This window comes from Palaemon carinicauda, chromosome 8 (assembly GCF_036898095.1).
Source record: "Palaemon carinicauda isolate YSFRI2023 chromosome 8, ASM3689809v2, whole genome shotgun sequence".
NCBI classification, from domain to species: domain Eukaryota; kingdom Metazoa; phylum Arthropoda; class Malacostraca; order Decapoda; family Palaemonidae; genus Palaemon; species Palaemon carinicauda.
The window spans coordinates 76,911,860-76,938,872 of NC_090732.1; the positions used below are offsets into that span (position 1 = coordinate 76,911,860).

Here is a 27,013-nt window from a genome sequence, read left to right on the forward strand (position 1 = left end):
ATTCCTGCTCCACAATCAGATCCTGCTGCTGTTGTTGTTGCAGGTGCAACAATTCCTCCACAGTCAACTCGGTAGAATGGCTTTCTACAAGCTCATCAATATCATCCTTGTCGACCTCAAGCCCCAAACTCCTGCCCATGACAACAATTTCCTCAACGACATCAGTGTCATCAGAAATTACAGGGGTAGCAGTGCTTGGACCCGCCTCTGGTTGGAAACCTTCAAACTCCCTCTCTGTGACACATGATGGCCACAGCTTACGCCAGGCAGAGTTCAATGTCCTATAGGTCACACCTCGCCAAGCTTGGTCAATCATGTTAACAGAGTTGAGGATGCTGAAGTGTTCCTTCCAGAATTCCTTTAGGGTCAACTTCGTGTCACTGGTCACTTCAAAACACTTTCTGAAAAGGGCCTTGGTATAGAGTTTTTTGAAGTTTGAAATGACCTGTTGGTCCATGGGCTGGAGTATGGGAGTAGTATTGAGGGGCAAGAATTTGATTTTGATAAAGCTGTATTCTTCTTTCAAGTCATCCTCGAGACCTGGAGGATGTGCAGGAGCATTGTCCATAACCAGAAGACATTTCATTGGCAAGCTCTTTTCAATGAGGTAAGCCTTAACCTGGGGGGCAAACACTTCGTTTATCCACTCAGTAAAGAATTGTCTTGTGACCCAAGATTTAGTGTTCGAGCGCCACATAACTGGTAGTGCACTTTTACAAATATTATTTCGTTTGAACACCCGGGGGTTGTCCGAGTGGTACACTAACAAGGGTTTGATCTTGCAATCGCCACTTGCATTTGCACACAGCAACAATGTTAGCCTATCTTTCATTGGCTTGTGACCTGGCATCTTCGTCTCGTCCTTGGTAATGTACGTATTGGCTGGCATTTTCTTCCAAAATAACCCAGTCTCATCACAATTAAAGACTTGTTGTGCGATCAAATTTTGTTCATTTATGTACCGATCGAATTCCCCCACGTATTTATCGGCTGCAATTTGATCCGAACTAGCTGCCTCCCCATGCCTAGTAACACGATGAATACCTGTTCTATTACGAAACTTTTCAAACCAACCCCTGCTCGCTTTAAATGTAAATGAATCACTTTCACTGGTACTCGGACTTTTCTTCACTAATTCTTCATAGATATGCAACGCTTTTTCACAAATGAACGCTTCACTAACACTTTCCCCGGCCAACTGTTTTTCTTTAATAAATATTAAAAGCAACTTTTCCATCTCCTCAATCACTTGTGGCCTTTGCTTAGTTACCGCCGTAACTCCCGTTGCAACATTCGCCTTCTTAATCATTTCTTTATGCTTTAAAAACGTAGAAATGGTCGACTTCGCCATTCCGTATTCTACCGCTAAATCGGACACTCGTACACCATTCTCATATTTCGCTATAATTTCCTTCTTCAACTCGATCGTTGTTCGCACTGTTTTCCTCTTCTCCTTCCCCTTAACACTCATTACTTTCTTGGGACTCATTATGAAAGCTAAAAAAGCAATTAAAAGCACTGAAAATCACTAAATCACAACGAATGCTGATCGCGCGTTGTCTGAGTGACGCTCTCGAGAGAACTGATGCTTCCCGAACAAGCGAGAGTGGCCGAGATGGCGCGATCATCACAAAGCCCATGCGGTCGTCACGTGTTCGGCTGGTCGAGTACCGAATTTTTGGTCGAGCACCGCAGCAAAAATTTCTCGAAAATTTTGGTCGAACTCCGAATTGTTCGAGTATAGAGTCGTTCGACTACCGAGGTATCACTGTAGTTATATTATGCCGACAGTATTCAATTTCGCCGAGTGTAGGTAGCCGATTCGTACGCTAGATTGCTAGCCTAGCCCCTAGGCTCGATAGCCTAGGCGTTTTTGTTTACTTTCATGCATGATATAATAAGTGTTCCTAGTGTTAGGTTACGAAATGAAGATATTAGGCATTTATACATATAAGATTCAGTGATTGCACATATGTTTTCGCCTTCTAGGAAGTATACAGGGGGTTTCGATGATCTTGGTAGTTGACTCCCTTGCCCCTAACCTAACTCTAGGGCTTTTGTATACTTTCTCACCTCCCCAGTTACCTTATCTAAGGTAATCTCCTCCCTCTGAGGTACCCTAGGCTACATCCTAGCCCTCCTTACCTTGAATCGTATTCGAGTGAGGTTAGGCTAGGATTTTCTTTCTCCGCTCCTAGACAGAGTACATGAGCTTTGAGTTTGGGACAGAACCTCAGAGTACCAGTCGTTCGCCCCCAGCTACCCCTTTAGGTGAATGAACTCTCCTTTTAGTCTTTACTGGTCGGCGAAGGTGGGGGCTCTCCCCTTCCCCTTAGTCCACACCAGGTAGGTTTTCGATCCTTCCTCCCTGTGGTCTAGCGACCTGTCCTACACCTGCCTTCCCTGGTTTGGGGACTTACTTCCCTAGCCTAGGTTTGGCAGGCCAGGGGATTCTGTTTCTTTATAGTTTAGGACAGTACATTAGTGCTGTACCTTCACTGTACTAACCTACCTTAGGCTGGAGAATGAATTCTTCTCACACCTGGGATAGTGCTGGTACTGAAACAGAACACCCCCCCCCCTTTGGAGTGTTGGTGAGGGCTACGCCTTCCCCTACACTACCCCTCAGGACCCTTGCCCCTCCCCCCTCTGTCCTTTAGTGTTGGCCTAGCCATCTCACCTCTGTCTGCCGTCCTACAACTCCACCGCGTGCCGGAGGGTTGTGGGTTCGACTCGGTCCCTTCGTTGGGTAGTCCGAACTGCTACGCTTCCCGCATATAGTCGAACTATGGGATAGCATATGACAGGTCGGTCTGCCGGGGGAAGATCTCACTATCTTAGAGTGTTCTTCGGTCCTCCCTTGGGCCGCCATCCGCAACTCTAGCCGGCTGCCGGCTCTGTTGCGGCTGGAAGAAAGGTTGCCACCCTCTCCCTTTCATTTGAACACTCCTTCCGGATGAAGACGAGGTTTGGGTAGTGAGCAAGTCCCCTTCCCTCTTTCTTCCCCTATCCTTTCTCTCTACCTGATCAGTGGCGGTCCACTGCCGCCACTACCCTGCCGGCAACAGCCGTCAGCATAACCCGGTATCCTCTCTGTCTCATTGATTGACGTCAGTGTTAGAATACCTTTGCCGGTTGCTTGCCGACTGCTGGGGGCCACCAACTTGCCAGCGATCTGCCATCATCCTGAGGTTCGCCATCTCTCTGTCACATAGACTGATGACAGGGAGGGGTTCCCCCTTGATGGCGATTTGGCGGCGCCCGACGCGCTTCCGGCATCCCGTCATGCTGCTGGCGCCACCTAATCATATTACTTCAGTGGACTGTCACCTCTTCCCTGTCGGCCTTGTGCCGGCAGTGACTATTGTATATCTATATACGGTAGCCAGTACATCTATGGTATAGTACATACCCTAGGCAGAAAACTATGGTGTATAGTTGTGCAGTAAATTCTTTTAGCAAATTCTGTGCATCCATGCACAGTCCCTTGCCGGGACCTATCTGAATAGGGAAGAATCATTTCTCTCCCTTTTTTTCTATGCTGAATGAACTCAACTCCCCCCTCTCACCATGACTAATACCCTGGAGGAAGTCTAAGCTATGTTTTATCCAATGTGGATATTCCTTCCATCTCTTAAGGCTCTTAAGAGCCCCTAGAATTAGTTATGGTGTGGGGTCAAGGCAATTGGCTGGGCTGGATGCACAAGTGTGTGTCTTTTCTGCTTCTTTTCCAGCATACCTATCCTAAGCTTACACTTGAAAAGGAATCTTATATTATAAGTTTAAATTACTTTAAGACTAATCTAAGATTACTTATTGTAAATGACTTCTGTAGACTCATGTGCCCCTTTCTTTTACAGGAGGAGTACCTCCGGTGTGAGAGCGCCTTCTGCAGCGTTCGGCACCCAGACTTCTATGGCCACCTGGCGTGCCGAACCCATGCCAGCTGTTCCATCACCCAAGGGACTCTACGGTATTGGGACCCGCAGGTTTGCACTGTCTGCAAAGAGCTGCTCCATGAGGCGTTCGAAGACCCCCTTCAGCAGAGGCCAGGGCCAGAGAAAAACTACGCAAATGGGTGCGTGGTTTCCAGAAGAACGCCACGGGGCCCTATCTCCCAAATGAGAAGATGAAAGCTTTGGATCTGCGGATGCTGTTATCCCCAAGCCTGAGATCCCCTGCGTCCAACTGACGGTTGAACCGGATGTATCGGACGCACTTCAAGACTTCCATCTTGACGAGGTGGAACGAATGTCGAAAGTGTCGGACACCACCGAAAGGACCCTGATGGCCGAGGGTCGAGAAGAGGAGGAGCATGTGGAGGCTCCTGACTCCGAGGGCTATGTCGCCCACGCCCCCTCTGTTACTTCCGTTGCTGTATCGGAACCAATCCCCTCTACCTCTTCCACTCCTATGCCGGCGGTAGTGGACAACCAGGATAGCCTCCAAGCCTTGGTGGCGCTCCTGGACGAGAGGTTTCGTAAGAGAGACGAAGACCTTAAGAGGGAGATCCTCCGTCTGTCGAAACAGACGGCGAGGAAGATCAACGTTAAGGATCTTCCCCCTTGCTCAGTGATCAACCCATGGAGGCATGCAGAGCACATACCAATCACGAGTGGACGAATTTTCGTCAACGATAAACCAGGCGACATTCCCCTTGAAGAGGTGGAGTTTTGGCCTAGTTTTGAAGCATATCCGGACTGTTACATCCGTCTCAAGTTCTGCAAAGAGCTGCTCCATGAGGCGTTCGAAGACCCCCTTCAGCAGAGGCCAGGGCCAGAGAAAAACTACGCAAATGGGTGCGTGGTTTCCAGAAGAACGCCACGGGGCCCTATCTCCCAAATGAGAAGATGAAAGCTTTGGATCTGCGGATGCTGTTATCCCCAAGCCTGAGATCCCCTGCGTCCAACTGACGGTTGAACCGGATGTATCGGACGCACTTCAAGACTTCCATCTTGACGAGGTGGAACGAATGTCGAAAGTGTCGGACACCACCGAAAGGACCCTGATGGCCGAGGGTCGAGAAGAGGAGGAGCATGTGGAGGCTCCTGACTCCGAGGGCTATGTCGCCCACGCCCCCTCTGTTACTTCCGTTGCTGTATCGGAACCAATCCCCTCTACCTCTTCCACTCCTATGCCGGCGGTAGTGGACAACCAGGATAGCCTCCAAGCCTTGGTGGCGCTCCTGGACGAGAGGTTTCGTAAGAGAGACGAAGACCTTAAGAGGGAGATCCTCCGTCTGTCGAAACAGACGGCGAGGAAGATCAACGTTAAGGATCTTCCCCCTTGCTCAGTGATCAACCCATGGAGGCATGCAGAGCACATACCAATCACGAGTGGACGAATTTTCGTCAACGATAAACCAGGCGACATTCCCCTTGAAGAGGTGGAGTTTTGGCCTAGTTTTGAAGCATATCCGGACTGTTACATCCGTCTCAAGTTCGAGCCAGTTTCCAAGGAGGAAACCGAGCCTAAGGAGGTTATCGTCTTTGACCATGCAAAGGCTCAAGCTCTTCTGGCCAGCTACCTTAAGAGCAAGGGCTACACCAACTCCAAGGTACCGGCCCTAAGCAAGAAACACCCATCCTTTCTTGCTCCTGCCACCATGGTCTTTCCCTTTGCCGAAAAGTCCCTGCTGGTAGTGGTGAAGGCGGTGGAGGAAGGGAAACCCTGCCCTACATTGGAGGCATGTAGGCCCCTCGCCCTCCCTCCCGACGACAAGAACTGGAAAGACATCCAGTTAACTTCCTCCATGGGAAAGTTGGAGGCTGACGTCGCAGGACAGCAGTTTAATGAGAACCTCCCCAAGCTCTCCGAATACCTTCTGCGTCGGGAGCTGGACACGAAAGAGGCTGGCTGCCTCCCTTTCTCACCAAGTACAATTGGAGACGATGGCCGGGGACTCTTGGACCCCAGGCTTCTACATGGTCTTGGCTAAGACCCATTTCGCCACCCTGACGAAGGATTTCTATAGCTTCATCAGGACCCGGAGAGCCTGTAGAGAATTCGTGTTTGCGGATGCTACCGTCAAACACGAACCCCGGAAACTGATTTCCTCCAACATTTGGGGGAAAGATCTCTTCCCTAACGACCTCGTGAAAGAGATCGTTGACAGAGCCGCCACAGAGAACCGGAACCTTCTCAACAAGTGGGGCATGTCGAAGAAGAGGAAATCTTCTCAGGATGAGGGCCCCCAACCTAAGAAGAAATCGAACAAGCCTAGACCCAGCAGCGACAGGCTAAACGCCAGTTTCCGGCACCCGCTACTCCCCAGTTGGTGGCTCAGCCCCAACAGACCTTTCAGCTGGTCCCTCAGCCGGTGGTGGCTCAGTCACCAGTCTTCACACCTCCCTACGAAAGGCAGACAACTACCTTTCGTCCCAAAGGTAGAGGCTCCGGCAGAGACTCCTCTCGACGTCCATCCAGAGGGAGAGAGGAAGGGGAGCAGGCGGCCGAGGTGGTAAACCCTCGGGAAACTAGAAACAATGAGATGCTTCCGGTGGGAGGAAGACTCCACCTCTTCCAGGATTGTTGGACCTTCTATCCTTGGGCTCACAGCATCATCAAGAACGGACTAGGGTGGAGCTGGGTAACACCACCTCCAACCTTCCACCAATTCTTCCAACACTCCACCCCTGTCCTGGAAGAATACGTCCAAGAACTCTTGAATAAGAAGGTGATCAAGAGGGTAAAGTCCACCAGGTTCCAGGGAACAATTTCATAGTGAACAACAAATTCAAGATGCTAATTCTTCAACACCTAAGAGCCCTACTGCCTCAAAAGGCATACACAGTCTCAATAGACTTGGCGGACGCCTACTGGAATCGCCAGGACTCCTCCTACCTAGGATTCAGGCTTCAAAGAAGGCAGTACGCTTTCAGAGCCATGCCCTTCGGACTCAACATAGCTCCAAGGATCTCCACGAAGCTCGCAGAAATGATCATCCAACAGCTATGCCTACAAGGCGTCCAGGTGATGGCTTACCTGGACGATTGGCTGGTATGGGCAGCATCCTCAGAAGAATGCTTGCAAGCTTCCAGAAAGGTGACCCAATTCCTGGAACATCTGGGTTTCAAGATCAACACCAAAAAGTCTTGACTTTCTCCAGCTCAGAAGTTTCAATGGCTAGGAATCCCTTGGAACCTTCAATCACACCGTCTTTCCATCCCTCTGAAGAAAAGGAAGGAAATAGCGGGTTCTGTCAAGAGACTCATAAAATCCAAACGGATTTCAAGACGACAACAGGAACAGGTGTTCGGCTCCCTCCAGTTCGCTTCAGTGACAGACCCAGTGCTACGAGCACAGCTAAAGAATGCATCGGGAGTCTGGAGAAGATACGAATCCATTGCTCGAAGAGATCTCAAGAGACCTCTACCAATCAGGCAAAGAACCTGAGAAGATCAGTTCTCCTCCAACCACCCCCTCCGTCGGTCGTTATCCACACGGATGCATCGCTAGAAGGATGGGGGGGGGGGGGTGTTCACTCCCATCAACAACAAGTTCAAGGAACATGGTCTCCCCTATTCAAGACGTTCCACATCAACATCTAGGAGGCCATGGCGGTCCTTCTTACTCTGAAGAGGCTGTCTCCACGTCCCTCAACCCCCATCTGTCTAACTCTGGACAGTTCCATTGTGGTCAGATGTCTCAACCGTCAGGGCTCAAGATCGCCCCAACTCAACCAAGTGTTACTACCCATCTTCCGCCTAGCGGACAAGAAAAGATGGCACCTTTCAGCAGTTCACCTACAAGGATTCCGCAACGTGACGGCATATGCTCTATCGAGGACAACCCCGATAGAGTCGGAATGGTCCCTAGACACAGACTCATTCTCCTTCATCTCCCTACAAGTCCCGGAACTGCAGATCGACCTCTTCGCGACGAGCGACAACAAACAACTTCCTCGTTACGTGGCCCCATACGAGGACCCCAGAGCGGAAGCGTTGGACGCCATGTCCCTGGATTGGAACAGATAGTCCAAGATTTACCTGTTCCCTCCACCCAACCTTCTGCTAAAAGTCCTCACCAAGCTGAGAACCTTCCAAGGAACAGCAGCCCTAGTGGCACCCAAGTGGCCCCGGAGCAACTGGTTCCCTCTAATCCTGGAATTACAACCCAAGTTAATTCCCCTGCCGGACCCAGTTCTCTCCCAGCAAGTTCAGAAGTCAACTGTCTTCGCTTCATCAAGGAAAACCCGAGACCTTCATCTCATAATTTTCTCTCCCTAGCCGTAAAAAAGCGGTTTGGATCTCGAAGGAAAGTTTGGAGGAATATTAAACAAAATCTACCAGAAGGCAATACGAGTCATCCTGGAAGAAATGGGTGTCCTTCGTCAAGGCTAAAAACCCTACAGAAATCTCTATAGACTTTTTTTCACCTTCATGGATAAGGCTTGGCAGCCAATACGATTTCCACCTGCAAATCGGCCTTGAAAAGACCACTACTTTATGCCTTCCAGATAGATCTGTCCGACGACATCTTTAACAAGCTGCCAAAGGCATGTGCTAGACTCCATCCTGCACCTCCACCGAGACCCATCACCTGGTGTCTTGACAAGGTGCTCCACTTTGCCTCAAGTTTGGACAATGAGTCTTGCCCTCTGAAAGATTTGACTCTAAAAGTGATTTACCTTTTTGCTCTCGCCTCGGGAGCCTGAGTCAGTGAAATTGTGGCTTTATCGAGAGAAGGGGGCCAGATACAGTTCGCTGAAACAGGCGAACTTACCCTCTTTCCTGACCCAACGTTTCTCGCCAAGAACGAGCTTCCCACCAAAAGGTGGTGCCCCTAGAGAATCTGCCCTCTGAAGGAAGATGTCTCTCTATGCCCAGTGGAGAGTCTAAAGGTCTATCTTCGAAGAACTTCAGTCTTTGGCGGAGGACAGCTCTTTAAAGGAGAAACATCTGGGTCTGATTTGTCACTCAAACAACTAAGGGCGAAGATCACTTACTTTATTCGCAGAGCGGATCCTGACAGTACACCCGCAGGTCAAGATCCCAGGAAAGTCGCCTCTTCCCTGAACTTTTTCCAGTCAATGGATTTCGAGAGACTTCGCTCTTTCACGGGCTAGAAATCCTCAAGAGTGTTTTTCAAACACTACGCGAAGCAGGTGCACGAGCTAAAGCGTTATGTGGTAGCAGCAGGTAGTGTGCTAAAACCTTCTGCTTAGTGCTGCGTAGAACAGTGAGTTATTCGCGACTCTAACTCCACGGGGGCCTGTGTTGACCCTAGTACGAAACATAGTGATTTTAAGTGTCACCTTATGACACTAAGGACTGTTCTTCTACAAAGGCGAAGTAACATAGACAGAAACACGTGTGCCACATGTTTTTAACATGAAGTGTATATAAGACTTCCTAGAAAGACTTTATAGTTCCTCTGGAACTTTTATGTGTAATGGCGAGTTTTCCTTTTCAGATTCCACACCCACTTCTTCTGATGTCTTTAGTCTATGTTTTTAATTGCATTCCATTTTGAAATTTGCTTATTTCATGGTAATTCTTATTTTACTGAATAAAATAAAATTTTGTTACCCTGTGCGTCTCATTTCGCCCTCACAAATGAAATAAAAACACTGTTAGAGAATTTTTATTTACCTCATTATGTGAATATTAATATGAACAATGTTATAATATTGTTTCTTCTTGATGCAAACTCATCTAGACCAAGGTAATTGGTTCTAACACGTACTTACCTTCTTCGATCTGAACCTGGGACCGGCAGGTATCTCCGACACTAGGTGAGTTCATTTATCAAGTAACTTCAAGATGTTCCTTACGTCCAAATAGGACTTCCCTGCCAGGGGGCCAGGAAGTGGTAACATAGTATATGCTTATCTGAAGTGACATATAACGGAAATGTCATAGATCTCTGTGGTCATCAGACCAAAGAAATATTGTTTAGAAGTCGAAGGCACTACAAAAGGGAAAAATCCACGATACATTAATTCTCTGGTACACTTCCATCAGGACGACATGGCTTGAGCCCAAAAACGGATTTTAAGCGAAGCGAAAAATCTATTTTTGGGTGAGATAGCCATGTCGTCCTGATGGACCAGCCCTTGTTCTCTATTCCGGCCTTGTCAGGGCCCTCCCAATCTTATTGTATCATTGAGGCTGGCATAAACGTTGGAAGGAATGAGGATGGCGCGCAACAGTGACATCAACCAAGATGGCGGCCAACATGGCGACCGGTTATGATGTTGCCGAGTACCGTAACAGTAACGAAGGAGGAGAACTTAGTAACGGCTCCTCCCATAACTTGCCACATTTCCCCCTCGAAGCGTAAACGCTATGTGGGGTGCAGATAGCTATGTGGCGTGTCAAGCATACGTCCCCTGTTATTACACGATATCCTAAAGGGAAACCTTATGGGTACTCGCGCCAGGAGTTACAATTCTGTGAAACCTTTAGTTTAATTCTCTGGGAATATCTACTGTAGTCATATATACCCTTAGGAAGCTACTGAAGGAACCTTCCATCTTGATGACATAGCTATCTCACTCAAAAATAGATTTCTTGCTTCGCTCAAAATCCGTTATATATATATATATATATATATATATATATATATATATATATATATATATATATATATATATATATATATATATATATATATAGCGTATTTTGACATAGGAAAAATCTAGGATTAAGCCATAGAGAGAACTCTCTAGGCAAGCCTAGCCTACCTATCAGGTGAAGGAAAACTCAAAAGCCAGGGTAAGATAAGTAGACAAGAAGAACATAGTTCCTCTTATAGTCAGGTTATGGCGTAACTAAGAAGGAGAAGGGGCAGAGAAAACACCCAAGGGTGGTCTATAAGGCGGCAGAGAGAGTTAGTTCATGAAAGGAGGAAATCTCATCTACTTAGGGCCAAGAAAGATAGTCTATAAGGTATCCTGTCCGAGGATGGGGACGAAGCGTACTTCAGCCGCCATGGGACTATACAGGGATGGGAACAAAGTTTCACAGCATGTAGGCACATTTACCGGCACAAGGGTAATGGAAAAAGGGGTGATGGTGGGAGACTAGAAATTGGTTAGGCAGCATGACAGGATGGCCCAATAATGACATTAGAACAGGAATAGTGTTCCAAGAGGTCTGCAGTGATATGGCACAGAGGAGAAGTCCTCACAACCAGGTATAGCTTACTAAAGACGAAGAGGTAAGCCTAAGAAGGGTTAAGGCAACACAAGAGGGTTTACCTGTGAGCATTAGAACAGGGGGAGAAGCGTTCCAATGGGTAAACTTAAGTTCCCAAGACCTGTGCTTCCTCGCCATGCATATAGGCTATGTGGAAAGTGAAAACAGTCACCCTAGGACAACTGAAAACACTATCCAACTCCCAGAGGGACCTTCAAGACTGCATCTCCTCACCGTGACAAGTCGATAGCATGGGAGGATGACAACCTCACCAAACCAGAAAGGTTAGGTGATAGAAGGGGATGGTGCATATGTGAAAATTTATCAGGTATGGCTGCTGGCTAAGGTGGTGAGCTAGCCTAAGTCAATGCTGAAAAGAAACACACAAGAAACACCAAAAATGGAAAGTTGGATACCCATAATCATACCACACTGTAAAAGAGTAATGTAAAACATATTCCTACAATGATATGACTGAATAAATAAGGATTTCTGAGTGATTTAGTAACATGGTGTAATGGCGCAGATCCATGCCGGCCACATAACAATAAAAACATTTAAATCTAAAAATACATTGGGTGGAGACACGAATTTCTCCAACAAACAAAAGGAGGATACTCAACTTAGTTGATGAGGAAGAAGCCGAAGCATCCATAATCAAAAATCGCTCAAAAACCTAAAAAAAAAATACAGAAACTCCTCTAGCGATCGTCAAAGATGACAATGCGAAAAAGGAATGGTTCAACAGGAGAAGTGTTAGCTGTAGCACATTGAGATCGGGAGTTGTAACAGCTCTCTTGCCCATGTATCCTACTCTCTACCTTATCCTTTGAGACAAGGTTACCTCTATTCGGGGAAGGATAGCCATGGCTTGTTATTAACACGTCCCTGATTTATACATGCTATCTCTCAGGATATTCGATCCAGAAGTCAGAAATCTGTTGATACCTCTATGGTAAAATTTGACTGGTACATTACTCACAGATATATCCCAAGTAGAAGCTGCCAATAAGGAACTTCCATCAGGATGACATGGCTCGAGCCCAAATATATATATATATATATATATATATATATATATATATATATATATATATATATATATATATATATGTATATATATATATATATTTTTTGGGGCTCAAGCCATGACGTCCTGATGGAAGGTTCCTTCAGTAGCTTCCTTGGGTATATTTAACTACAGGGATATTCCCAGAGAATTAAACCACAGGTTATCACAGAATTCTAACTTCTGGTGCGAGTACCCTAAAGGTTTCCCTCTAGGATATCGTATATCAACAGGGGACGTATGTATTAACACGCCACATAGCTATCTGCACCCCATATAGAGTTAACACTTCGATATGGAAAGGTGGAGAATAACTGGGGAGCCGTTCCACAGTTACACTCATCCGTGGCTGCTTTTGGTACTCGAAACGTAAACAAACGGGCGCCATTGTTAAATGACGTCACGTCCGTCCTCATCCTTCAGCCTGTAGCACCTTGCTTTGGTCGGAATTCCCTTTGTGCGATTTTCATCGACTTACATCGCCGTTATGTCTTTACCTTCAGCCTCGCCTTCTTCTGGAAAGTTGAGTACCAGGTCCCAGTATTGTTTAAATAAGCTCTAGCCATAAAGTAACTTCTACTTTTCGTAAAATATTGTGTTTTGTGGCATTTTATGGCGTCGCTGTTCTTTTGCATGCCTTATTTAGCTAGCCAGAACAGCCTTATCCGGCCTCTTAACTAATTGATATTATTAGTTATTTAGTCTTCATAGCTAGGAATTACTTATATCGTGTTTTTAACGCTCATCTACTCGGTCGTCGTTCGACCCCATACTAGATCGCTAGCTTAGCCCCTAGGCTAGATAGCCTAGCACTTGTGTTCATGCATGATATATACCAGTGATCCTAGGTTAAGTTATGAAGATTGTGGCATTATTTGACATACTGTTAACTGTGATGTAAGTGTTTTCGCCTTCGGGGACCATATAGGGGATCGGTTTGATTGCGTTTCTTTCCAACCTAACCTAAATGTAGGAACCCCTATATGCTCCCTAATCCCCTGCCTGCGGGCTTTCCCTCTGTGTGGCCATGCTTCCCCTTCTATATAGGGGAATCTTGTCTACAATCAGAGTATTTATCGCTTCTCAGTCTACCCTAAGGGAATGATCCCCCCTTAGGGTTGCGACCGAGAAATAAGGAACGGCTCTGCCCTTCCACAGTTGCATCTGGTTGGGTTACTCACCCCTTCCTGCAACTTGCGATGTGTCTTTCAGCCTACCTAGCCTAGGAGTTAACCCTCCTTATCTAGGTTAGGTTTTGGGGGGGCTAGTTCTGTATTTTTATAGTTTGAGACGGTGCTCCTGTACCAATCTCATTCTGGTTACCTAACCTAGGTTAGGGAGCGTTCTTCCTCTCCTTGGTGGCCGTTCTTGTACAGAGCCTCCACTGTGAAACAACCCTCTTCTTCTCCCTCCCCACCTATCCCTTTAGTGTAGGCTTGCCTATACACATCTGTCCTTAGTCCTACAACTCCTCCCTTGGGTGGAGTGGTAGGGCTAACTTGTTCTCCTGCTGAGCTGGCCGCTCTGGTACACATACCCTTCATAGCATTCTATGGGGGTATTCGCCGGCAGCGGCCCGGCCAGCGGGGGTTTCCAACTCTTGAGTGCACTCTAACCCTCCCTTGGGTTACCCCAGGCACCCGGCCGACTGCCGGCCCCCTGCCGCCGGATGCTAGGAGTATCTACTCCTATCATGAGTGCACTCTCTCCGGAGGGATGCCGGAGGGGTATGTGGTCTTACCCCTCCAATCCCTCCTTACCTTTCTCTCCATCTATCCTGGTGCCGGTCCCTTGCCGCCTCTACTGCCGGCGATACCGCCTTACCTCTGGTGACACTCTTTCATAAGATACCCTCCCTCCTCTAAGTCGTCAGCCTTCCGTGTGCCGGAGGCTGTCGCCTTCCATCGGCATACAGCCGACGTCCCACCCCTCCCTTTACCTAGTAACAGCTGGCTGACCTTCGGAGCCAGCCACCGGCGTGCCGTCATTGATTGCCGGCGGTCTAGGTATACAACCATATACATATTTATCTTATGAATTGATCCAAGCTCACCAGGCCGTCAGCCTTCGGCTGCCGGAGCCGTCACCTCCTGCCGGCGACCCGCCTCCTGCCGGCGACCCGCCGCTGTGGCGGCGGTCGCCACGATGGTATTATATTTAGATACTCAATGTGTCTGTCTTGATGCCTTCCACCCTGCTGGACCGGCCTCCGGCATGCCGTCGGTCTGCCGCCACCCTCCGGAGACGTCAAGGGACATGCACCCCTTCTCATACCTGCCGACAAAATGTCGACAGTCATCATACTGCAGCCAGATGGCTTAGCCACTTCTATATATAGGTATTGCCTTACCATCCAAATCTGTGGCTGTACTGTCTGATTGCACATTACAATATTCCAGCATACTCTATGTGTCTTAGTGCGGCTGATTGCCGGAACCTATATCTAATAAGGGGTCTCTCCTATTCCCCTTCTACCCCAGGGAACTGAGTGGTCTCAGCCCCTGATACACCTTGCAGGCAATTTCTGTTAGAGGCTTAGCTTCTACCCACCACGGCTTATCCATATGGATTTCCGCTTTGTGACCTTCGGCCACAAAAGAAAATGCCTAATGATAAGGTTACGGTAACCGACTGGGCGGGATTACCAAGTATGTGTCTATCTACTTCCTTTCCCGCTCTCTACTTTCAGGCATTATAATACTTATGAATTAATTAATGCTTAAAAATTTAGATTAAGTTATCTTAATTTTAGAGTAATGTAAGTCATTCTTATGCCTTCCATGTACTCATGATCTCTTTCTTTTACAGGAGGAGTATATGAAGTGCGAAAGCAACTTTTGTGGAGTGAAGCGCCCGGACTTCTACGGGCACAAGGCGTGCCGGACCCACGCCCCCTGCACCGCCAAGAAAGGCGACCTGAAATACTGGGACCCGTAGCACTGTACAGTCTGCAAGAGTCGTCTGGTCGAAGCGTTCGACGATCCTCCTTCAGCGGAGGCAAGGGACAACGCTCGGGAGAAGCTACGCAAGTGGGTGCGTGGCTTCCAAAAGAACGCCACCGGACCGTATCTCGCCACCGAAGATTTGAGGGCCTTGCTGTTTCCAAAGGCATCTAAAGACTCCGTGGTCCCCAGTGATCAGATCCCCACCGTCCAGATAGTGGTGGAACCTGATATCGTCATGGCCCAGTCCATGCATGAGTGCCGCTTAGATTTCGACAACGTGGAACATATGTCGGAAGTGTCGGAAGGGACGGAGAGGAACCTCATGGGCGAGGAGCTCGACTATGAGGAAGATCAGGTGGAATACCCTGATTCGGAGCATGAGGTCGCTCCCAATCCTACTTCCGCACCGACTCCTGCACCGGCCGAGGAACCTGTTCCTTCGACTTCTGCCACCCCGGACCCTCTTCCATCAGGCACTCAGGAGGTCTTCAAGATGCTTGAAGCCCTCATGGAAAGAAAACTTCGCGAGACCCACGAGCTATTCAGTTCTAACCTAGGAAGTTTTAAACAACCGAAACGGATTTCGGTTAAGGACCTCCTCGCTTGCTCGGATACTAACCCATGGAGGTATGCCGAGCATATGCCGATCACCACTGGTAAGATCTTCATCAGTGAGAAGGTCGGCTCGATCTTGTTAGAAGAAGTGGAATTCTTCCCGAATTTCGAGGCTTATCCGGACTGTTACATCCGGCTCAGGTCCGAACCAGCCTCAAAGGAAGAGACAGAACCGAAGGAAGTAATCGTGTTCGATCTCACGAAGGCCCAGGCTATGCTAGCCAATGCGGTGAAGAGTAGGGGTTTCACCAACTCCAAGATGCCGGCGCTTAGTAAGAAGCACCCAACTTTCGTTGCGCCGAACGATGCGACCTTCCCTTTATAGAAAAGGCCTTCACTGCGGTCTTGAAAGCAGTGGAAGAAGGGAAACCTTGCCCTGTACTGGAGGAGTGCAGACCCTTCTCCCTTACTGTCCCCCCTGATGATAGACACTGGAAAGACATCCAGTCAACCTTCACAGTGGGGAAGTTAGAGCCTGACGTAGCCAGTTGTCAGTTCAATGAGGACCTCCCAAGGCTAAATGATCACCTCCTTCGTAGGGAACAGGATACGAAGGAGAGGTTTGCCGCATCGCTGTCCCTCCAGGTACAGCTCGAACTTATGGCCGGAGACACTAGAATCCCGGACTTCTACATGGTCCTAGCCAAAACGCATTTGGCAACGGTGACGAAGGACCTGTAGAGCTTCACTAGGGCTCGCAGAGCCTGTCGTGAATTCGTGTTTGCCGGTACGACTGTGAAACACGAACCCCGGAGGCTGATTTCCTCCAATATCTGGGGTAAATATCTCTTTCCCTCTTCCCTGGTGAAAGAGATTGCTGACAAGGCCGCCACGGAGAACAGGAACCTTCTCCATAAGTGGGGCATGTCAAAGAAAAGGAAATCCTCTCAGGACGATGGCCCTCAACCTAAGAGGAAGTCCCTGAAACAGAAACCCCAGCAACGTCAACAGAGACGGCAGTTTCCGGGTTCCGCTACTCCCCGAGTGGCAGCACAGCCACAGCAGACCTTTCAGTTGGTCACCCAGCTGGTGGTATCGCAGTCACCGGTCTTTACCCCTGCATTTGAGCAACATGCTACTACCTTTTGTCCCAGAGGTAGGGGCTCAAGCAGAGGTTCCGGCAGAGATTCGTCTCGCCGCCCCTCCAGAGGCAGAGGAGGAAGGAGAGCTAGCGGCCGAGGTGGCAAACCCTCGGGACACCAGAAGCAATGAAGTGCTTCCGGTGGGAGGAAGACTCCGCCAATTCCAGGATCGTTGGACCTTCGATCCCTGGGCACACAGCATCGTCAAGAAGGGACTAGGCTGGAGCTGGACACAACCACCCCCAGCCTTCCAGCAATTCTTCCAACAGTCAACCCCCCTCCTGGAAGAATACATCCTAGAACTCTTGAACAAGAAGGTGATCAGGAGGGTAAAGTTCCAAGGGAGACTATTTTGCGTTCCCAAGAAGGACTCCGACAAACTCAGAGTCATTCTAGACTTATCCCCCCTCAACAAGTTCATTGCGAACAACAAGTTCAAGATGCTGACTCTCCAACAAATAAGGACCCTTCTGCCTCAAGGGGCCTACACGGTCTCCATAGACCTGGCGGATGCCTACTGGCTCGTTCCAATGAATCATCACGCTTCCTCCTACCTAGGATTTCGACTCCAAAGGAAAAGTTACGCCTTCAGGGCCATGCCCTTCGGGCTCAACGTGTCTCCACGGATCTTCACCAAGCTGGCAGACGTCATCGTCCAACAGCTCCGCCTTCGCGGCGTCCAAGTGATGGCTTACCTAGACGACTGGCTGGTCTGGGCGACATCGCCCGAAGATTGTGTAAGATCCTGCAACAAAGTCACCCAGTTCCTAGAATATCTGGGATTCAAGATAAACGCCGAGAAATCTCGCCTTTCTCCAGCTCAGAAGTTCCAATGGTTGGGAATCCATTGGGATCTTCAGTTACACCGCCTTTCCATCCCGCAGAAGAAAAGGAAGGAAATAGCAGGGTCTGTCAGAAGACTGCTGAAATCCAAACGGATCTCAAGACGACAGCAGGAACGAGTTCTAGGCTCTCTACAGTTCGCCTCTGTGACAAACCCAGTGCTTTGCGCACAGCTGAAGGATGCCGCGGGAGTCTGGAGACGTTCCGCATCCATTGCTCGAAGAGACTTCAAGAGACGGCTCCCAAACAGACTTCGCTTACTATTAAAGCCGTGGTCGGAAGCAAAGGCCCTGAAAAGGTCCATTTTTCTTCAACACCCGCCTCCATCGCTCAACATCCACACGGGCGCTTCACTGGAGGGTTGGGGAGGTCACTCCCACCAACGACAGGTTCAAGGAACATGGTCTCCCCTATTCAAGACGTTCCACATCAACATCTTGGAGGCCATGACGGTTCTTCTCCCCCTGAAGAAACTCTCCCCGCCTCCCTCGATCCACATCCGTCTGACTCTGGACAACTCGGTGGTAGTCAGATGTCTCAATCGTCAGGGCTCGAGATCGCCCCAGATAAATCAGGTACTTCTTCCAATCTTTCGTCTGGCAGAAAAGAAGAAATGGCACCTGTCTGCAGTTCACCTACAAGGATTCCGCAACGTGACGGCGGACGCTCTATCACGGACAAGCCCAATAGAGTCGGAATGTTCTCTAGACGCAAGATCATTCTCCTTCATCTCTCACCAAGTCCCGGAACTTCAGATCGATCTCTTCGCAACGAGCGACAACAATCAACTTCCTCGATATGTGGCCCCGTACGAGGACCCCAAGGCAGAAGCAGTGGATGCCATGTCACTGGATTGGAACAGATGGTCCAGGATATACCTGTTCCCTCCTCCCAACCTTCTGCTGAAAGTCCTCTCCAAACTGAGAACCTTCAAAGGGACAGCGGCCCTAGTGGCTCCCAAGTGGCCCCGGAGCAATTGGTACCCCCTGGTCCTGGAGCTGCAGCCCACGCTGATCCCCCTCCCGGGCCCAGTTCTCTCTCAGCAAGTACAGAAGTCGACTGTCTTCGCTTCATCATCGAAAGTCAGGGACCTTCATCTCATGATTTTCTCTCCCTGGCCGCAAAGAAAAGGTTTGGGATCTCGAAGAAAAGTCTAGACTTCCTCGAGGAATACAAGACCGAATCCACACGACGGCAATACGAGTCTTCCTGGAGAAAGTGGGTCTCGTTTGTCAAAGCAAAAACCCTACGGAAATCACCATTGATTTTTGCATGTCCTTCTCCATTCACCTTCATGGACTAGGCTTAGCGGCCACAACGTTTTCCACCTGCAAATCGGCTTTGACAAGACCACTACTGTACGCCTTCCAGATTGATCTGTCCAGCGATATCTTCAATAAACTGCCAAAGGCATGCGCTAGACTACGCCCAGCCCCTCCGCCAAAACCTATCTCCTGGTCCCTGGACAAGGTGCTCCAATTTGCCTCTAACCTGGACAACGATTCGTGCCCTCTCAAGGATCTGACTCAAAAAGTTATCTTCCTTTTTGCTCTCGCCTCGGGAGCCCAAGTCAGCGAAATAGTGGCATTATCAAGAGACAAGGGTCATATCCTGTTTGCAGATACAAGAGAACTTACCCTCTTCCCTGATCCGACGTTTCTCGCAAAAAATGAATTACCCACCAAGAGATGGGGCCCCTGGAGGAAGATGTCTCTCTATGCCCAGTGGAGAGTCTTAAAGGTCTATCTTCGAAGAACTTCAGACTTCGGTGGAGGTCAACTCTTCAAAGGAGAAACATTGGGTAGCGACCTGTCACTGAAACAACTAAGAGCGAAAATCACCTACTTCATTCGCAGAGCGGATCCCGACAGTACACCCGCAGGTCATGATCCTAGAAAAGTTGCGTCTTCTCTGAATTTCTTCCAGAGTATGGATTTCGAAAGCCTCAAGAGCTTCACAGGGTGGAAATCGCCGCTCGTTTTCTTCAAGCACTATGCAAAGCAAGTGCATGAAGTTAAACATTTCGTGGTAGCCGCAGGTAGTGTTATGAAACCTGCCGTTTAACTCTGCATAGAACAGCGAGTTACTTGGGACTTTAACTCTACGGGTGCCTGTGTGGACCCTTGTGTGATACATAGTGATTCATGGACACTTAGTGTTTCTAACAGACTGTTCTTATCAAGGTGAAATGTCATAGACTTCACATGAGTGCCACATGCCCTAGGGCATGATGTGTTTTTCTTTGAAAAAGACTGACGTTCCTCCCGAACTTGTGTTTCTAGAAGTGAAATTTCTTTCAGATTCAATATTGAATTCTTTCATTTTCTATGTAGGCTACATTATTCTTATTATTGTAAATTAACTTTACACCTTTTATTGCAATTATTATTACTATAACCTGCAATCTATGAAATAAAATGTCTATTTTATTACATGTGCGTCTCTCTCCGCTCCTATTATCATTATGAAATACATGATTGTCATAGTTTCATTTACCCCTTTCCTTTGGAATGAGAAGAATAATATAAATTATCTGTATTATATACTCACTCATGCTGTGTAATATTCCTACTTGAATACTTACCTCCGTCCTGCCTTCGAGACCAGATTGATCTCTCATCCATGGAGTGTAGTGATTAATTATCACTTGTCTATACTTGAGAATATTCCTACCCGAATATTAACCTTCTGTCTTGTCTCTGAGTCCTGCACGAACTCTCCGCAGGGTGAGTAGCCCTTCAATGACCACTTCGGATTTTGGTATAATCCGCCGGGACTTCTCTGCCAGGGGGGCAGGAAGCTGGATCCCCACGGAACCTCTACCGAGGACACATTACATACCTCTATTCAGAGCCCTTGGCACTTACTTTAAAAAAGGGGAAATTTTCCACGATACATTAATTCTCTGGTACACTTCCATCAGGACGTCATGGCTTGAGCCCAAAAAACGGATTTTGAGCGAAGCGAAAAATCTATTTTTGGGTGAGATAGCCATGACGTCCTGATGGACCCTCCCGTCTTTTCTAGTCCAGCCTTTCAGGCCCCGCCCTGTCCTGCTGTATCATGGAGATTAGCAAGGAGCTGGCCTCAGGATGATGACGGACGTGGCGTCATTTAGCAATGGCGCCCGTTTGTTTACGTTTCGAGTACCAAAAGCAGCCACGGATGAGTGTAACTGTGGAACGGCTCCCCAGTTATTCTCCACCTTTCCATATCGAAGTGTTAACTCTATATGGGGTGCAGATAGCTATGTGGCGTATTAATACATACGTCCCCTGTTGATATACGATATCCTAGAGGGAAACCTTTAGGGTACTCGCACCAGAAGTTAGAATTCTGTGATAACCTGTGGTTTAATTCTCTGGGAATATCCCTGTAGTTAAATATACCCAAGGAAGCTACCGAAGGAACCTTCCATCAGGACGTCATGGCTATCTCACCCAAAAATAGATTTTTCGCTTCGCTCAAAATCCGTATATATATATATATATATATATATATATATATATATATATATATATATATATATATATATATATATATATATATATATATATATATATATTGTAAGTAAGCCTTAGGTTTTTATAATGTATTAGCTTACTTAGGTTAGTTTTTAAGTTCCTCTTTCATTTTCGAAGGCTGTAAAGTTCATGGTTAGTTCGCCTTCTTGTTAGTAGGGGTCTCCTCACTCCACTGGTATTTTTGTATAGTCTGGTTGACTAATCCTCCCTGTTTCTCCCCTCCATATTTTGGCTCTGCTGAGTTGACCTAAGACCGGGTTTCCAAGCTGCAGGCAGTTGGTATCTGCACCCTGAATTGTGAGTCTGTTACCTCTTGGATTTACAGCAAGTCTCTGAACAAATATATATCCTCAGATCAGCTGGCCATTACTTCACATCTTCGCCATTATATTTTTGCCTCTGGTGCAGTACTTGCCAGAGGGGCCTCGCTTGGCGACGGTAAGGCGTGTCATTCATTTCTTATAAAGTATTGACCAAGATTACTGGGATCCGGCATCCATGATTATAAATGAGTAGGATTACGGCTGTGCTGCAGTGTCAGATGAATTTTCTGTTGGAGCTCGATAGTGGTATTGAGAGTTGCTGTCCTCTGCCCTTATTGAAGTACTTATGGGAGGAGACCTTCATCATCTCATCATCATCCTTTAGCATGTAAAATTTAGGTTATTCCTTTCTTTTCGTTATTTTCTATTCCTCTCTGGGCCCCCTTTCCTACTTCAGAGGTTGAATGTGTTGACTAATAATTTGGGTATATGTTTTGTAAGTGGTATTTTTGATTTAATGTTAATGATGAGGCCTAGTTATTACTTCCTGTATTTTATTGAATTGTAATATTTATTGTTTTTTATTTCATTGTTCTGTTATCCCCCTTGAGTTATTCTTGTGCTGCATTTACCTGGGCTTGCTTCCACCGTAGTGAATTGCTGCCTTTTGAACACCTAAGTTTTTATGGTATTGATTATTTATGGTCCTGTAGACCTAGTGTGTGTTGTGGTCCAACGATGCCATTACAATTGGCGACCTTGCCAGGATTGATCGTCTCCTGTGGTGTTCTTGTTGCAGTGCAAGCGTAATTCTTGGGGTGTTGTTAGTGTTAGGTGGCATGATTACACCTCCTCAGTGTTTGGTTGGTTGGTGCTATTGCAAGTGAAATAATTTTGTTATATGTAAAGTGTTGTAATTACTTGCAATCAAAATGGATGACATGAGTGTCGTAGAGTTGCTTGAAGGAGAGGGATGGCAGGATAGGTTGGCCGAATTAAACAAAGAGGAGTTAGAAAGTGTGGCAGATTTTTTTGAAGTGGAAAGAACGGTAACAATGAAGAAGGGTATACTATTGCTAAAGGTTTATGAGTGCGTTAAGGAGACTAAGACAGGAGCCAAACCTAAGGTTACGAAAGAAGATGGATTGTCAGTAGAAATTTTGGATAGACAGATTAGTCTAAAAAAAATGGAAATAGACCAGCAAAAAATGGTGTTTGAAGAGAGAGAGAGGGAAAGGAAGCATGAGTTAGCTAAGTTGGCTTTGCAAACGCCAGGGTCACCAGGGTCTCCTTCTCGTGTTGAAGCTTCCTCCTCCTTCTCAAATTTAGCTCAGGCTTTGAAGTTTGTCCCGAACTTCCAGGAAGATAACGTTGCAGAGTTCTTTATGTCATTCGAAAGAATTGCTAACAAGTTAGAATGGCCTATTGGATTATGGACTACCCTTATTCAGAGTAAATTGATTGGGAAAGCCCAAAAGGTATATGTAGCTTTAGAAGAAGATCTCTCCTCGGATTATGAGAGTGTAAAGGCGATAGTGTTGCAGGCATATGAGCTCGTGCCGGAGGCCTATCGGCAAAGGTTCCGTAATTTGAGTAAAAATGAAAATCAGACTTTCGTAGAATTTGCAAGAAGTAAAGAGCAATATGCTACTGAATGGTTGAAATCTAAAGAGGTAGACAATTTTAATAAGCTAAAGCAGTTGCTGTTGGTTGAAAAGTTTAAAAGATGTACTCCTGACCGTTTGAAGGTTCATTTGGAGGAGCTGAAATTAGATTCCCTTCAGGAGGTTGCTGTGGCGTCAGATGAGTATTTTTTGTCTCATAAAGATACTATGAAAGAGACTGTATTTAAGGAAAAATCACATTGGGGTTGTTCTGGGAGATCTGGTAATTTTAATAACCAAAAGAATGTTTCAAAGAATGTTCAGTTAAATAAGGGTTCTCAGAATGTTCAATCAAATAAGGTTTCGTCGAATGGCCAATCAAAGGTGTGTTATTCGCAAAATAACAGACTTAGTGAGTCGGGTGTTTATGATCCACAAAAGCTGAGGCATTTGACGTGTTTTTTCTGTAACAAGAGGGGTCATACCAAAAGAATGTGTTATGCTTGGAAAAAGGTATGTAACAGTAAAGGTAATCCGGTGATGGCGGTTGAGAAAAGTGCTAGTCAGGGTGGAGCTCTGCCCTCTCACACTCAATGTAAGAATATATATATATATATATATATATATATATATATATATATATATATGTACACACAAAAATACTTGTATATATGTACACGCACATACACACCATATATATATATATATATATATATATATATATATATATATATATATATATATATATATATATATATAAATATATATATATATATATATATATATATATATATATATATATATATATATATATATATATATATTGGTGTGTATGTGAGTGTACATATATACAAGTATTTTTGTGTATATATATATATATATATATATATATATATATATATATATATATATATATATATATATATATATATATATATATATATATATATTCTTACAAAGCTGGTCTAGTGTAAAGTAAATACAGTAATTTATCCATATGTTTTATTTATGTTTTCATATGTGCATTGCAGAGATGAATAGCCAACCCGTAAGATATGTTCCTCTCGTGTAGACGTAAGTTTTGTATGTAAATTACATAAGCCTTTGGTCGTTGATTTCATTGTATTCTTTATTGAAGTCAGTATGTGTAAATTTACGTTATTTTCCAGAATTAACATTTTATTGCATGTAATTTTGTTACGAAGTCTGACGTAATCGGTTTGAGAGTGTTATGTGACTATATGAGATAGGAACAATGGCTTATGTACATTTTTTTCATAATTTTATGAGGTATTGCATCATGTTTGAGAGGACATACACGATTCTTTTGTCTGCCATGTGCTTTGGAAGATTCCCGAAAAACCTAGAGTTAGATCTTATTTTTTTTTTATTTCTAGGACAAAGGATGGGTGGAGGTAACTCAGAGAGAGCCGTCTTGCATTGTGTCGGTACGCATTTGAGTGAGTGATTTTTGGCAACCTTACGCCCTTAGGCCAACCCCACACTTCCAGATCTCGGACATGGAATGTTCTGGAAGTAACTAAGTCCAGTAAAGACGCCCAAGGTCTCCATAGCAGCAGCAGAAAAGCAGCCGTCCTGTGAAAGAGCCAAAGTGCCTCCCTCACTGTCTCTCTCTCTCCAAGTGTCTATAGTGAGTCCTCTCCTAAGTGATTTTGTGCCAAGCGTATAACGTGTGTTAAAATGTTGTTGTAAATTATCCAGGTGACTTTAAATTTATTTTGTTGGAGTGAGTGTTGGCATTGTGTAAAGTTTTGTAACTGGCTCTGTAGTAAGGTGAATGGTATTAGTATCATGATCTGGTTATCTATTTTCATTAAGTATCAAACTTAAATATTGGATTCAGATTTAATTTCAAGTGAAACAAGTGATTGTATAATTTTCATAAGTATTATTTCTTTTGTTTTAGTCTAAAGTTTATTCAGATTTAATATTTTAAGTCAGGTGATTATATAATTTTTAGATCGTAAAATTTTTGTCTTAATCTAAGTTTTGTTCAGACTTAATATTAAGGATGATTTATTTGTTTTATATAAATTCTTTTCAAAGTGTTATAATTTATATAGAATATATTTATTTTTGTAAAGTGTGTATTATTCCAATCATCAGTGTTTATTATATATTCGCTCATATCCTATTAAATAATCAAAGTAAGAGTTGTTTGAATCATTCTTAATAATAATTACCAAGTTTTGTTTTGAGTGTACTAACGAGACCTTGGGATGTTCAGTGTTTTATATATTGCTGTCTGGGAGTTAAATAACTGTCTCAAAGTTTGGGTATCAATATTTTCAAGTGTAACAGATTTGATGTAAAAACAAGCGGGTTAGTTTGGAGCTCAGGGGTTATATAGCTTGCCAGCCGTAATATATATAATATATGTTTGGTTCTCGGACAAGGAACCATCGTATAATAATATATATATTACAACTAGCGAATTACATAAATCCCCGAGCTTCAAAACTGACCTGCTTAATTTTACATATATCTCTTTGGCTTGAAAAATACCCGAGCTCTGAGAAAATTACTTAACTCCCAGATGGTATTATATATGAATACTGAATATCCAAAGGTCTCTTTACATAACTAGGTGATTACTTTAAGTGAACTACTGTATTCTAAATCCAACCTCTTACTTTAGTTCTTAGTCAGGGGTAGCGAGCAAAGTACTGTATCATGTATTGGTGATTGAAATAATACACACTTTTACAAAAAAATATACATTTATCCTTTGAAAAATAACAGCAATTCAAAAAAATATACACCAAAAATAAATCATTCAAAATTTAAATCTGAACTATACGTGAGACTTATAACATAATACTTCAGATAATGATACAAACACTTGTTTAACTAAAAATTAATTTATAGAAATATTCAATTTTGACAATTAATGAAAAAGTTGACACCTTAACACTATAGAAAATAAATCACAAGATTACCGAACTATTACGCAAAATACACTTGACTGTTTAACCTAAATCTCACAGAGGCAATTACAAAAGTTCATACTATAAAATGTACTTACATTAACACACTACACTTTTAAATAATCACCCAAACATATCACCAAGTTTGAACAGCACTATACAATATATACGTTGGAGAAAAATCACTAATCACGTTTGAAAGGAAAACACTATACAAACTTGAGAGGAGGGAGGGCTGACGAACGTTGGCTCTTTCAAAGAGATAGGCTGGATCTCTTCTGCTTCCTTTGCATTGCTAGGTCCTATATATATTAACTTGAATAATTCCAGAGCCTTCCAGTTAGGAGGCATGGTCTAGCGGCGTCAAGGTTGCCAATGTAGTAATTTGAAGAAGGGGTACTGACATAGCTTGCGAGGCATCTCTCTCAGCTAACTACACCCACCTTCCTAATACCATTAAGAAAAAAAAAATAAACTTAGTCTAGAATTTTCATGTCTTTACTAACCACTTAGGAACATAAAAATGACGTAATCCCTAATGCTCATACCTCGTGTGTGTCATGCGGCATACCTACAATATACATAAGACTTCTTATCAGAACTACGTGAAATGAAAAGTTAGTTCTTAAAAATAATGTAAATTTACTTATACTTAATTGAATGAAAATACAACTAAATGAATAACAAAAGTCTTGTGTAATTTACATACGTTTACTTAATCCAACATTAGGGAGATCCACCTTACGAACTGGCTATACATCTCTTAAATACACAAATAAAATACATGATTAGAATATTCTATATTCATGAAGATTAGCATTGTAAGGATATATATATATATGTATATATATATATATATATATATATATATATATATATATATACATATATATATATATATAAATATATATATATATATATATAAATATAAATATATTCATGAAGACCAGTATTGTAAGGATATATATATATATATATA

The 27,013-nt window shown here is 44.9% G+C and overlaps 1 protein-coding gene across 4 annotated transcripts in view; it reads right to left on the minus strand.

Annotated features, from left to right (window-relative positions):
• LOC137645762 (betaine--homocysteine S-methyltransferase 1-like) overlaps positions 1-27,013 on the minus strand; it is a 152,415-nt gene that overhangs the window by 118,507 nt on the left and 6,895 nt on the right. The window contains exon 1 of one of the 4 annotated variants that reach the window (XM_068378667.1): positions 26,439-26,469. The exons of the other annotated variants lie outside the window; for them this stretch is intronic. Within the exon in view, the coding sequence (XP_068234768.1) occupies positions 26,439-26,454 (16 nt within the window). The 5' untranslated portion in view covers positions 26,455-26,469. Of the gene's footprint in view, positions 1-26,438; positions 26,470-27,013 lie in introns of those variants that run through there. 4 annotated transcript variants of the gene reach the window in all.